Genomic DNA, 15,633 nt, shown 5'->3' with positions numbered 1-15,633 from the left:
CAGCTGCTAATAGGGTGGAGCAGACATCCCCAGGAAAAACAGGAAAGAGGAGGATGCCAATGTAAAGTCCCTGAGGTAGAAGTTGGTTCCCAGTTCTTATTGATGAAATATATACTCATATTTTAGACCTCAAAAATGTAGAAGCTATTTAGCTTAGAGGCCTTAACATTTTCTTTTATGGATAGAAAAGATTTAAAGCCATCAATATCATATGTTATTTTACATGACGTGAATTTAATCAATTCCACAAAAGACAGATGATTAATGTAACTTAGTGAGGATAAAGACACACCAAGTGATATCAGCCTTACTGGGACACAGCAATGGAAACTGATGATTACTGCGCTCAGAAGTACACATAAGGCAGCTACAGTCTACACAGAATTATCAATTCTTGGAGGTATTTCTGTACTTCTTTAATAAAAAGGATGACTTTACTTTCATCATTTTCAGGTAGAAAGTTGAGAATGAGCTTAGAAGATGCAGAAAGTTTTAGCAACAAAAACATTCAAAACAAAATTTAATTACAGATCTTTCAACAAAATACCAATTGGACAGTCAGATAAGCAGGCAGTTCAAGGCCACCTGCCCCTTGAACAAATGCTTGCCTCTATAAACCAATATTCAAATGAGTCTAAAATATATACATCCAATATATATATACAGTGGAAATATATACAATTAAAACAAAAAACTCAAAAGAAAAAGAATCTTAAAACATTTACATACCGCAGGTCCGGCTGGTCCTGGTGGCCCTTCAATAAGCATACCCTGTAAGAAAAAAGGAGAATCATTAGGAAGGGAACACAACCTCAATCGAAGTAACTAGAAGAAATCACCACATCATTATATTTAAAAAATAAATCCTCTATTCCTATCATATAAAATCAGTGACAAACATTTTTGCATGGGGTAGGGAGCTATTCAAAATGATAGAAGACATAGTCTCTGATCTCAGAGAAACTGCAAACTATTAAAGAGAAAACATGTCAATATATTTATATAAACAATATTACAAAGAAGAATGCGCAAAATGTTCCAATGAAAGGCACAGAAAAGACAGGTGACTAAGTTTTCCCTCACACCCAGAATAAAACCTGGCACAAATAGGAACTGATGAATGAATGGATGGAAGTAAGTTGTATCTAAGCATCTTAGTTCAGGAGAGAGGAGAAGAGTTCGGGGGAAATTTATGTGGATAAATATGAGATAAACTTGTAAACTAATAAGATAACTAAGTACTATTTCAGAATAAGAATAATGTCAAGTCATAGAGATGGGAAGAAATAAACGTTGGACTGGTAATTAAAAGAGCAAATTCCTGTTATATCTCAATCACCAAACATGTAAAGCCTCTGGAAATTTACTTAAACCCTTTAGACCTCAGTTTTTTTAGATGTATAATGAAAGAATGAGACTTGATAAACTTCACCTAAATTCCGATACCCAAATTTCATATCTCAATAATTTTTTTGGTTTGCTGAAAATAAACCAGAAATGGCCTAATTAGCTTACTTATTTGTGGCAAATTATAAATATTTTGGAAAGCAAGATAACATTTCCAAAATTAATTTAAAGTGATGATAGCTCACAATGTAAGTGAAATAATTGTACCAAACTTCAAATGTATTCATATCAGTACTTACAGGTTCAACGACTGCTGGTTCTCCTTTCTGTCCTTTTTCTCCATATGCTCCATGGCCATTTATCTGTTGTGCAATAAATTCAATACAGCCTAAATATCTTTAAATTAACTAAGGTAATTTCATTTAAAAAATCGTAATCATGTAAGCATACTTAAAAAAACTTTTTGAAGTATGTTTTCTTAAAAGGGAAATTAAAAGTAGTTTAAATAGTTCAAAAACTAAAAAAAATATAGTAAATATTAATATTTTAATCATGAAATGAAATTGTTCCGTTGTTTCTTGAAAATAGAAAGATTACAAACAACTCGATTTATTTTTCCACTAATGGTGTGTCATTAAATTAACTTTAACAAACAATTGCAAAAATATGAAATTAGACCTACTACTGAGATAATATGATAACAATCCAATCTTATATAGGACAAGAAACTTTGGTTACAATTCTATCCAAGATTACATTTTCAAAGGAAGACTCTGTGGAGTGAGGCCAAGAGATACAACTGCTAAATATCCCCGCGAGGAAGAACCTAGCAAAGTGTCCTCGTGGTGACAAGTATTCATAATTTCCAGAGGAACAATCTGTATATTAAACCTGGCAAGATATCAAGATGAACATAAAAACACCCCAGAAATAATGACACAGAGCCTAATACTGACTTACGCTTGTTTCTGTGATATCAGTTTCTGCTGGAACACCTGGGCCAAACTCTTCATTAGTGGGGCTTGTTGGTTTATCTTCATATTCTTTATAGTCATAAAAATCATATTCGCCTAAATCTCCATCTACCAGAAGATCAGAGTCCCTGCCGTCTATTCCTTTGTTTTCATATTGTGTATCCTCAGAATTTTTCCTCTGGGAATCATAATCCTCTCCAGTTAGATATTCTTCAGTAAATACTTCTTCAACTGGATTTGGCTATTAATTTAAGTTGTAAGGAATTTGAGAACATGAGTTTACTGTTAGTAAAGCAAGATAAGCATTTGTAATTATAGTTTGATGATATGTCACAGAAAGCAATTTGAGAAATTCTCAAGCAAGTCACTTTATGAACCTGAAGGCCTGGAAAGCGAGCCTTTCAGGATTATTGAAAGAAATATATCTGTACAGTGGCATGTACCAAGAAATATTGCTTTCAAGGCATTTTCCCCAGTAAACTGCAAATATTCACATGGAGACATCATGTGTATTTGCTTGCTCCATTAAAAAATCTTGTTAGGCAATTTGATTTTTTACTTTAGAGTTTAAAATTTGAACATTTAAATATGCATATAGTTAAAGCTTTGCCTAGATTTCAAATCTTACAGAACATTTTTATGAAATACAATTACTCCCTGGATAAGCTATGTAAGTTTGACTCTCAAAATTCAAGAAGTACAATATTAATGCCAATAAGAGTAAGAATGATTGCAATCATTGTGCAGAACATTTTGTATGCAGGAAAGTATTATTTTTCTAAAGAATTATTTAAGGCAAATACAATATTAATTTCAGTCTGCAAAATTTAAAGATGAAATAGAATATATCACTGCACAATCCCATAAAGTAGAGAACAAATATTCACTTAGAGTAAATGTTACATCAATAATACTTCCTCAGAGACAGAAAAATAAACCTGGTGCAGTTCTATTTTTCCGATAAGTAATTCCTCACCCAGAGCACAAATTTAAATCATATTTTTTATACAAAGGGTTGGTCTTACCATATTGTGATGATGTTCAAATTAAATACTTTATCTTACTAATTTTTAAATTTCACTTTTAAGTAACTTATTTTCTATGACAGTGAATTTAGATGATAGAATAATAATGAACAAATAAGTTGTTCTAAACAAAATCATGTGAATGAACATTTGTGGGTAAATGATTAACTTAGTAGTTTTTTAAATCAAACAATATGTCCAATGACCAAAATACCTGGAATCAGAGACAAGCAGGGTACATATCTACAGAAGTTGCATATTAGCCAGAGTTAGAATATTAGGTTCACAGTTGTGAACTAAAGAGCTGGTTAAATTTGGGTAGGTAAATAAACACTTGAATTACAATATCCATTTTTGGAAAATGATTAATTGAGACTAAATGCACCTTAAACTCCATTTTCATCCTAAGATGTTATTATCTTAAATTATGTGTTTGCATGTGCACTACAACTTAGTTTATTTGTGTCATTGGACGTATGCTCTATAATTTTTTAAATAATCAAATTACTTCAACAATCCTCATATCCATTTTCTGAAAGATGAAAACAGATACTTAGCAAAATAAAGTATTTATAAAGAAATTTACATTAGGTATTTTTACAAATTTAAACTGAATTGTTACTCATTTTTTTCATGATCAGAATGCATGCTTTTAAGATAAAATTCAGGAAGATTATTTCATCCGTTCCCTCTATGTACTAAAACATTTTCATTGAAAAGAATGGGAAAACTTAAGAGATAATTTTAATCATAATTAACATCACACTCTTAACAAGTTTGAAATGTAAATAGCTATTAAAATTCACTGACTACATTTTCTCAAAACACTGGCTGTCATAAAAATGCATGATTATGGCTCAGATGTAATAAAACTTTAATTGTATCATTTGACGATACAATCAATATTTTAGAGGATTTAGTTCACACAGGGATCATGTTGTGAATATCCACTGTCACAACATGTCAAAGAACTTGCTCGATCACAAGGGCAATTAAGAAAATGAAAGCAGCCAATTCAATTTGATCAATTTAGCATTTGCATGGAGCAAAGTTTCATGCAAAATCTGAACTGGCATTGTTTTGAAATGGACTGTTTTCAGCAATAGCAAACCAATGCTATTACTTATCTTATTAAAATAAAAGAATGAAAACTTCAAAGTTTTTAAGATTATAGATTCTTCCAGAGTGAGATATAAAAAAATAAAAATAACTTTCATTTCTAAAAGTGGGCCTTGATTTATTGATGTCCACATGTATTACCTCATTTGTTCCAGATACATGTCTAGGAGATTCTGTCTGGTAACTTTCCATTGTTCCATAGTTGTATTCTTGAAAATAGTCAATGACATTTGCCTAACAATAAATTTAAACAAACAAATAAACCATTAGTACAAACGTAAGGCAATCCCAAATACACAGAAAACATGATTTAACTGGGTTATGGTATTAGCCAAATGAATATTTATCTAGACGTGTTAGGACTATAACTCATCATCAGAGATCTTCCAGCTTATCTAGGATAGATCTTGATTGTTTTTCTTTGCTACCTGGACCCCTAGTTTGGCTTTTGCTGCTGCTTGATAACTTTTCTTCTTCTTGGAGGCAAATTTTTCAGATTTGGGGGGTGTAAACTTTTTGGACTTTTCCTTTGACTTAGTGGCCACTGTCCTCATCTTCTTTTTGAAATTGGATTTCTTTTTCTGTAAAACGTGGTGAAAGATGGAATGGACAACATAAATAAAGTGAAAGGGAAATAAAGAGCATGGATGAAAGGGAAGATAAATAAGCAAAAGAAAAATGAACATCATTCCTTCAGGATAGCTACTGTCAAATAGCTATCCGTTATAACGGAAGTTATCCGTTCACAGAAATAGGCTGAGTAACAGTTTCTGATAAGTATGAGGAACAGATAACACAAGGAACCACAGGATGACGAACAGCAGGACACCATAGAAAAAGGAGCCACTTTCTTTTTACCTCCGTTTGTGCTATCGTCTCCTCAGTTACAGGGGGCAGCTCTGTTACACTTTCAGTCTCTTTATATTCTGTTTCCCCATACTCATAGTCATATTCGGTTATATCCTCAGGTTCATACTACATTGCAAAGGAAAAAACGTCAGGCAGTTTTGTTAGTTGCAAGTAACACTATTAAACAAAGTGGGAATATTCTTCTTAACTTTTACTTAGAGTAAATGTTAAGAGACAAGGGAAAACCGTCACCTTGTAAAAGATATTTTGTGTATAAGATGGAAGGATTTTACTTTCTTATACAGAATACAATAACAGGAGAGTAAAAGCAGATTTTCTAAGAGCAGGCTACTAGTTAGGATTATGAAGAAAGTACAAGTTTTGAACACTAATACTAGTAATTATATTCTTAGACATAGCTGTTAAATATTCATGTTAGTTTTGATTTATAACAAATTCTGTGCAATGTTCCTCCAAAAAGAATTACAAAGTAATTTGAATGGGTATGTGTACATATATGTGTGTGTGTGTATATATATATTGTCTCAACTATATCTTTTAAAAATATTGAGAGTAATCTTCTAGAATATGAAAGGACTTTCAGGTCTATTGTAAGACAGGAAAAGGGAGAGGTGGGAAGGGAAATCCAAGGAATATGAAATGAATCTATAATCTCTCTAGAAAACTGACCAATGAAACAATAAAATTTTAAAATTTTTCAGAAATCTCCAATTTTCTAGAAACTCCTCTGGGTTCAAAATGAGCACAGTGTACTTGTGAAGTGTAAAAAATATTTAAAATAATATCTGCTTATAGTTAATAGATTATTTCAATCTTTAAAATTACTGGCTTTTTTCTCTGTAGAAACAATAGCTTACCATTTAAACATTTTAAAGTAAGTAAGCCAAATTTATATTGGAAAACAAGATTTTACAGTAAATTTTAAATTAAAAGATGAGTTGGAAAAATGTACTTTTCTATAGAGGGACATGCAAGACACCCACACATATTGAATAATGAGGAAAATAATGTGCTCATATCCAAATCAAAATATCTCTAGGAAAATTAATTTTCAGTCAAGAGCATGGGTATTTGAAACATGGATTAATAATTGGTTTTAATGAAAATAACTGCAAATATACTAGGAGCATTCTTGTATGGAAAATTCAACAGAAAGCTCAATAAGTTATAGTTCTAATATACATATTAAAGTTAGATTTTAATAGAGTCAAATAGATATTAAACACATAGTTAAATATATCAAATAGAGGCATTTAGTATATCACATATTAAGTGCTAATAGCAGCCTATTTGGAACACAGTAAATATTTTCTTTGGTAAAATTCCAATTACATCCAAACTGGATCTTTCTTAACATTTCAATCAATCCTTGTTAGGCTGTCAGCAAAATAGCTGTTAACCCCAAGTCTGTAAGAGAACTGTGGTCACTGCATCCTCCTATGGCTCTATTAACTAGAGCAATTCAAATGAGTGCAAATTTTGCAAAGACATATACTGAGACACATTCCAAATTGATTCCTTAGCAATAATGTAAAATCTAGCCCTTAGTGAATTACCCTCACTGGAGAGAATATTTCTATATGGTCCAGTTATGTAAGTATAGACCCACCTTCTGTGTTCTTTATGATCGTCAAATCTCCAATTTGATAAGATTAATTGAAACTGATTCATAAATTTATCTCTCCATAACAATGTCATTATCAGTGAATATACATTAAAGCAATTCACCAAGCTTTATTCTAATTTCTGAATTCTAATGAATTTATACAAAATTTGGTTAAGTACATAAATGCATATATATATGTAACACTTTAGACGCTTGAGTATCGTGCCTCTGCAAGCAAGATATAAAGTCAACCATTTCTAGGAAACTTAATGTAAGCATTATTAATAACATCATTAAGTATATAAAAAAAGAAATACCAGCTTTAGCTCCATATTAAATGGACATTAGTAGAGATTTAATATTGCCTAATAATTTTCTACAATAAGCGAAGTAAAACACCCAAAAAAAAAGAGTTGCTGGTCTATCCATGTTTTAAAGTTTTTAATAAATACGTGTATCTACAATTAATTGAGAAATCTAAAAGCAATGAACAAAAACATAAAAGACTAATGTTAAAAACAAACAATTTAAATGCATCTTAACTGAGACCTAGTATTTAAGTCTATATATAAACCTGTACCATGCTTTTCTGTCGTAAAAGGAAACCTCTTCTAACCTCCATAATTATCTCCTCTATTTGAACTCTTTTCAACTGGAGACCAGCCAGCTTCATTGTGGACCCTCTTCAGGGTAAAGTGTACTTTTTCTTAGAGCTTAGTCTCAGGAACTAGTCTTAAAAATCACTACTTCTGCTCTTATTTCCTTATGTCCACAGCTCGCTCCTTTTGGTGGTACTAAGTACACCTGGGGCTCTGTTTGTCTCCGTGAAGCCTTACAGTCTATCTTAAAAAGATGATTCTCCTTTCTCACTATGGAATTCTGAGAACGCTCTGAAGAGAAAGAAGAAAGAACTAGTTGTAATCATTCAGATTAACATATGTAAAAAGACATGCAGTGATGGAGAGATTTCAAGTTTGAGCTATAAATAGCCTAGCACAGAAACTAGTATATTAACAGAAAGGGTCTTCTGGAAATGTTATGAAATCTTTTCTTAATTTGCTTAAACTTAATGTTAAAAACCTATACGTAGTTCTGGGATATAGGTAAAAACCTATTTCGGGGAGAACTAGGATATATGATGAATACTGAGTAAAAAGAAGACTGAAGTAAAAAATATGGTAAAGCAAATTTTAAAAATTCCTTTATAAAAGGATCTTCCTATTATTTCATTTTCCTTTTTCAGCCTTTAATAAAGTAGAACATTAATTATTTACTATATAAGGCATTATAGCATTGTAATGCATTACAAAAGAATATATAGATTTAATATCTAACTTCTTATATCCTAGGAAGACAATTTAACTTGATGAAAAAAAAAATCAAGGCCATGGTAATTTTAACACTAGGCATGCGTCTATTTAAATGGCACTGTATAGCTTCAAATAGAATTAAAGTTTGATGATGTTACCATTAGATTTCAGTCCATCTACATTATGTGTTTCTCACCCTACTTATATGATGATGATGATGATGCAGTGTCATGCTAAGCATGAAATTAATTGAGTTTTAAGAATGTCTTAGAATATATCATTAAAAGGACACTAAACAGACAAAATTAGAGGTTTGAAAAAGCAAACTAGAGTTAATTAGTAAATTAAATTGAATGCTTATTAATCCAAATTAGAACAACAAATTGGCCATGTCACAAAGTTATTAATGAAAATTAAGCAATACAAAGTCCAACATGCATGATTAATGGTCCACATTGTGCTTTATATTCTCTAGTCATTGGTAAATAATGCTACATTCCTATTTTCCATTGGTAGAACATCTATAGATCAATTATTTTAAAAAGTGCATGTTATTATGAAGTATATTAATTATTAAAGCTTATAAAATAAACCATTGATCCACAGACTTTCTATTTATATGACTACTTATATATGTTTTTAATATTTGTATATGCATTTGTAATACTATAACATGCAGTGCATGCAGTTCAAAATTAATATGAAGGCTGCTTACTAAATTTGATTAACAAGATATTTTTTTCCATACTACTAGCAAATGGCTATAGTATTAATAAAGTATCAATGTAATTTGAAGTTAAGGGGGAAAACTAGACCTGATTCTTCTTAAAACAAAATAAAACTTTTTACTGACACATTCAATAAAGGAAATGGTAAGAAATGCATTAGCTAACCCAATCTTCATGTAGTTTCTATCATAGCAGTGTGCTATTTTCCCATAAATTGTTTCTACTAAAAAGCAAGTTAGATAAATTCAACACCATGTTAAGTATATGCATCAAAAGCTAAAACAGAAACAGGCAAGTTCACTATTAGATGAACTTAAGATAAAAAGATGGATAAAAGTAATTGTTTTGCTTTAAAATTATTCAGCTTACCCGACAGACTAGTATTAAAAATATGGAACTAATCCACCTCAAGGCAATATATTAAGAACGCATACCTTTGTTCTCCCAAAAATCAGGGCCATATCTGTTGCTAAAAAGAATAAGCCTTATCTCTCTTAAAGTAAGAATGAAATAAGTATCATAAATCATGAACATGTATGCTGAAATGCTATAAATTTTAATATTGTCATCACATCATCCCTTGGATATATAAACACTAAACTTCATGGGTATTTTACCTAGCCTCTGGAATTCATAGTAACTGTTTAAATAAACCATAAGGGAATAGAAAAAACGAAGCACTTAGGAATTGTGGAACAAGCAAACCCAAGTATCCAGGTAATATTCCTTTCCCTCTTCGTATTTTCTTTCCTGCTGACATCTTAAGATTTTGCCCTGCTTTAAAAAGCACTAACATTAAATCATGAAAAAGATCAATGCAGCATAATTCACTATAGCATCTTACAAAGTGATGTCAAATATTAAGTTTAAAATATTTGGATTGTAAAATTCAGATTGACTTCACATGCAATAACATTAAATTACAACAAGATATTAGCAATAACTCAAAAGTCAGCACTAATAGTTTATTCAGAAAAGAAGGGAAATGCTATTTGAGCTGTTCTCTAGTATGAGAATAGTCTTGACATCTTCAAACTTCCACCACTCCTTTTAAAATTTAACACTTATCATGAAAAAAGTTCCAAAAAGTAGTTTTGCTGCCTTCCAGCCATGCTGTATAGTGGGGATGTAGTTGTTGTTTGGGATAACCAATTATAACAAATTTGCTTCTATTATGCTTATTCAGAAATAGGTATTTTTGGTCTGAAGAAACATAAAAGTCAAATTTTATTATGATGACTTTTATTGCAAAAACATACCCTGAAAGAATGGGTTCACGCTTGAATTTCAACTAAAGTGACATAAAGAATTAAAGTACATGACCAGTTTAGTTTTGCCATCAGTTCACAATGTTTTTCATTTCATTGCTCTTTATATCAAAATGCGTACAAGAAAATTGAAAATATATATATACATATCAATGTAGCATAGCCTATAAGAAAGAGAACAATATCCCCCTAAATATTTCACACAGCTGGAAAATTTTAAGATAGCTGTACTTTACTTCTTCACTCACATGAATTATCAAAGGCCTGGTGGGGGGGGGACCAAAGTACACCAAAAAATAGTTAACCCTTCTCTTAAGGCTGTTTTAATTATTTAAATGCAAAGGGCAGAAACATACATTTTAGAAATTACCTTTTCCTCATTTCCCCCAAAATGGCATTTACTCAGACACACAGTATACACGTGAATTTCTTCTACTTTTGATAACTTGAAGTAGCCAAATATTTAAACAAGAGGGGGGAAAACAGTAAAAATCTTTGAATCACTTCTTCCTAAAAATCTTAGGACAGTACTAGATAGAAAGTACACCTGAATGCAAATGAGGTAATGAGGTGAGGATCTAAACTTCGAGGCTGGGGTCCTGTCCCTGAAACGAAAAGCCCTGCCCAGGTGCTGCCCCTCACCTCGTCCACCTGAGACTCCTGCGCCTGCGCAGCTCTGGGCGCTGAGGACTCGCAGTCGGGGCTGAAGTCCTCGCAGTAGTCATAGGCTGCCTTGGGGTCACCTACGATCAACAGCTGTTGGATGTCACCCTGTAAAGAAGCAAACAGGGACGCAGTCAGCATGGCGGACACACATGCAGCTAGAGCAAAATTCCTGCAAGACAATGTGCAGCTTATTTGTAAATACCTGAAGAAGAAACATTACCCAATTATATGTTAACGTTAAGAATAATTTCATAGGATGAAGAAACTCACATAGATTTCACAAATTACCGAGTAATATTAAGCTGTTAGTCAATGCTATTTTCTGATTCAGGAATATTATATGTATTTATTGTACACACTTGATTCCACCGCATTCTCAGTTCACTCTGCACGGTATAGTTCAAATAAAATGTAAGTGATAGACACTAAATAAGTAAATAAACTTAAAAAAACAACAACAGAATAAATAGCTAAAGCCAGTAATGTCATTGTAATATTAAATAACTAAAGGGCCCAATTGACTTAAAATGAATTACTATTGTAAGGCAAATTTATGAGAATTTTTTAATTGAAAGTATGATCCATCTATTGTGTTCTATCAGACAAATTAGTATCAAAAGTTTGAAATTCCTACTTACAAATATGAGAAAAGAAGAGAACTAGAAATAAAAGTAAATTATAAAATCAAAGAGTTTCAGACATTTCCATTCAGGAAAATATGAAGTAACTAAGCATATATCAAAATTTACCTATTTGACATTTGTATGATTTTAATAGAAAGACACAGATCAGAAATATTTAATAACTATCTTCTTAACAGTTTTATTTACAGGAGCTTCTGAATACTATATAAACAAAGGAAAAGTCTTAAATTTTTATTCTTGAGGCAAATTGACTATTTCTACATTGATCTATAATTCAACATGAAACTGATTTGATTTAAACCTCAGGATCATAATCATATTAATTCAAAATTACATCCAGGTCAGAGAAACGTCTGAGCTCATATCCACTTGACTTGGAGATTAAAGTCCACATAAGTTTACACACATATGTCCAATAGACAGAACTGATTCCATTTTGCATGAAAATAATAAGCCATTAAAGCATAAAAGTCACTAAAATTGAGTACTAGGAAAGGAATCATAGCGCATCTCTACCACAGCCTCCATTTGTTCATCAACAAATGTTTACTCAGAAATTAAACACTGATTTTTGAACATACTACTGTAAAGGCAGAAACATAAATTGGATGTTCCTCCATACCCTTTGAAGATAAACTCTAGTGGCTATGAAAATCAAAACTGTAATAAAAGGAAGAAGAGAATACATAACTTCAAAAATATATAAGTAAATTGTTGTGAGAAATACCAAGAAAAGAGGATGTTATTTAATCCTAGCAGGTAAGCCTTTATTAATTACTTGCCATTTCCGCCTTTGGTAGAATAATTATTTTTATTTGCATCGTTCTTTCTTCTGTCTAAACACTATTTTGCATGGCCATCCTTAGAGTTAGCATGTATTCCTAGGGATCCTTTCCATTTCTACAATTATGCTTTAAAAAAAACTTGATTGAAATATAATTCACAAAATCATAAAATCCACCCTTCTAAAGTATGTATTTCAGTGCCTTTGATGTAGTCATTAAGTGGTGCAACCATCATCACTGATTTCAGAAAATTTTCATCACCCTCAAAAGGAACACCATTAACTTTATCATTCACTACCCACTCTTCCCTCCCCTCAGGCCCTGACAACTATTGATCCATTTTCCGTCTCTCTGGATTTCATATAAGTAGAATCATAAAATATGATGTCTTTTATGACTGGCTCCTTTCACACAGCATAATGTTTTCAAGGTCCATTCATGTTGTAGTATTTCCTTCCTCTTTACTATCAAATACTGTTCCATTTTGTGTTTGTACTTTATTCCATAAAATCATAACATACTATCCGAATTACAAGTCAAACAACAGATAATCACAATTTGATGAACAGAAACTAAGTACTCAGAATGTAATAATCAGAGGAGTAACACCTAGCTACATGTGTTAACGTATGTGAAAGAGTTTGTAAACTTTTAAAATAAAAAACAAAACAACACTTTTTTTGTATGTGGTGGGTCTATAAATTCAGTCACAACAGTAAGGTATTCAGATGTGCATTGAAACTAACTTTTTGTGTTGGTTTGAAACTGTTATGTACCCCAGAAAAGCCTATGTTTTTTTTTTAACTTTTTATTGTAATGCTATATATATATATATATATAATGTTATACTATATAATAAAATATATACACAAAGCAAAGAAATAAAAAAGCAATAGATTTCAAAGCACTCTTCAACAAGCAGTTACAGGACAGATCCCAGAGTTTGTCATGGGGTACCATACCATCCTCTCAGATTTTTCCTTCTAGCTAGAATATAGGAGGCTAGAAGGCTTAAATATTTTTTCATCATCACAATCGACATTTTTTCCTTCTTTTTTTGTGAAAAATAACATATATATAAAAAAAATTCAAAGCACATCGCAATAATTAGTTGTAGAACAATTTCAGAGTTCAGTATGGATCACAATTCCACTACTTTAGGTCTTTACTTCTAGCTGCTCTAAGACACTGGAGACTAAAAGAGATATCAGTTTAATGATTCAGCATTCATATTCATTTTTTTAAATCTTATTTTCACTGTATAATTCCACCATCACCTTTGATTTTTTCCATCCCTCTTCTGAGGGTTTTTTGGGCTATGGCCATTCTGACTTTTTCATATTGGAAAGGTATGTCATTAATATGGGGTAGGGAAATGGAACTAACTGATGTTCTGGAGAGGTTAGGCCCTCTAGGTTTCAGGACTTATCTGGACCAGCGACCCATCTGGAGGTTGTAGATTTATGGAAAGTTATTACAGTGCATGGAACCCTTGTAGAATCTTATATATTGCCCTAGGTGTTCTTTAGGATTGGCTGGAATGGTCTCGGCTGGAGTTGGGCAGGTTATGATAGGTCCAAGGTCTAACTGAAGCTTGTGTAAGAGCCTCTCGACTCTGTTTGAACTCTCTCTGCCACTGATACTTTATTACACTTTTTCCCCCTTTTTGTCAAGATGGAATTGTTGATCCTATGGTGCCAGGCAAGATTCATCCCTGGGAGTCATCTCCTATACCCCTATCACTTCCTTTCACCCCTGAATGCCGTTTCCCACGTAGGAGGGAGGGCAATGATTTCACTTGCAGACACGGGCTTAGAGAGAGTGAGGCCACGACTGAGAACACAAGAGGTCCTCCAGAAGTAACTCTTAGGCATGAACATGGGTAGTCTAAGCTCCACTACCTACATAAACTTCACAAGAGCAAGCCTCAGGGTCCATACAAGCTTTTGTTTACCTACTCATCAGCTGCTGGAGTTCGGGGTTGATTCCACTTGTTACCTATTTTGCTACTTGTTTTCCATATCTCTTATGCTTATTTTCTTGTTATTTTATTCCACTATTACTGCTTTCCTTTGTGGTGAATAGTTATTTACTAGTATACCATTTTAATTTTCTTGTCATTTTATGTTTTACTATGTTTTGGAGTTATATTCTTAGTGGCTGGTTTAGAGTTTTCAATTAATGTCTTGCCATCACGTTAATATCAACTTCATTTAAATATTACACAAAAATTTGCTCCTATGTAACTCTGTTCCTTTCACCCTCCTGTAAACATTATAAGCCCCTCAACACTGTGTTATAATGATCACTTTATGAAATTGTATTTTGTATCACAAAGAAGAAAAAATGTTATGAACAAAAATTAAAAATCTATTTATACTGCTTTTGCTATTTACCTATGTAATTACATTTTACCAGTGTTCTTTATTTCCTTATGTGGATTCAAGTGACTGCACAGTATCCTTTCATTTCAGTCTGAAGAATTACTTTTTTGGGGGTACATGGTCTGGGAATCGAACCCGGGTCTCCCGCATGGAAGGCGAGCATTCTACCACTGAACCACCCATGCACCCTGAAGAATTACTTTTGAGTTTCTTATTAGAGCAGGTCTGCCAGTCACAAATTATCTATTCTTGTTGATCTGGCAATATCTTGATTTCACTTTTGTATTTTAAGGACAGTTTTGCTAGATATAGAATTTTTGTTAGTTTTTTTTTATTTTTCTTTCAGCACTTTGAAAATGTCACTTCATTGCTTTCTGGCATCCATGGTATCTGACAGAAATCAGCTGTTAAACCTAATGAGGACCCTCTCAAATAATGAATCACTTCTCTCTTTTATTATCAAGATTTTCTCTGTCTTTGTCATATGAGCTTTTGATGATGATGCTTCTAAGTATGGATATTTTTGAATTATTTTACCTGTAGTTTACAGCACTTCTCAGATGTAAAATTTAATGCACTTATTCAAGTTTGGGGAGCTTTGAATCATTATTTATTTGAATATTCTTTCTCTCCTCCCTGGAATTCCCAACATGCATATGTTGGTACACTTGATAGTGTCTCATAGGTCTCTGAGGCTGTAAATTCATCTTTTTTTTTCTTTCTGTTCCTTACGGTGGATAATCTCAATTGATCTGTCATCAAGTGAGTAGTTTCTTTTTTTGGCAGTTAAAATATGCTCTTTGGCATCCCTACTGGATTTTCCACTGAGTTATTACATTTTGCAACTCCAGACTTTATATTTGGTTACTTTTTATAATTTCTATCATACTGATATTCTCTATTGGGT

The 15,633-nt window shown here is 32.2% G+C and overlaps 1 protein-coding gene across 2 annotated transcripts in view; it reads right to left on the bottom strand.

Annotated features, from left to right (window-relative positions):
• The window catches only part of COL11A1 (collagen type XI alpha 1 chain), a 215,067-nt gene that overhangs the window by 131,664 nt on the left and 67,770 nt on the right, over positions 1 to 15,633 (bottom strand). The window contains exons 5-10 of one of the 2 annotated variants that reach the window (XM_077120085.1): positions 10,890 to 11,018; positions 5,324 to 5,440; positions 4,607 to 4,699; positions 2,308 to 2,562; positions 1,647 to 1,709; positions 730 to 771 (exon numbers count right to left, since the gene is read on the bottom strand). In XM_077120085.1, the coding sequence (XP_076976200.1) occupies positions 730 to 771; positions 1,647 to 1,709; positions 2,308 to 2,562; positions 4,607 to 4,699; positions 5,324 to 5,440; positions 10,890 to 11,018 (699 nt within the window). Of the gene's footprint in view, positions 1 to 729; positions 772 to 1,646; positions 1,710 to 2,307; positions 2,563 to 4,606; positions 4,700 to 4,893; positions 5,047 to 5,323; positions 5,441 to 10,889; positions 11,019 to 15,633 lie in introns of both variants that reach the window. The other variant, XM_077120086.1, reaches the window with a different exon arrangement.

The sequence above is a fragment of the Tamandua tetradactyla genome, chromosome 11 (genome assembly GCF_023851605.1).
Source record: "Tamandua tetradactyla isolate mTamTet1 chromosome 11, mTamTet1.pri, whole genome shotgun sequence".
NCBI classification, from domain to species: Eukaryota; Metazoa; Chordata; class Mammalia; order Pilosa; family Myrmecophagidae; genus Tamandua; species Tamandua tetradactyla.
The sequence above is the reverse complement of the archived record's forward strand: the minus strand, read 5'-3'. Positions and strand labels throughout refer to the sequence as shown.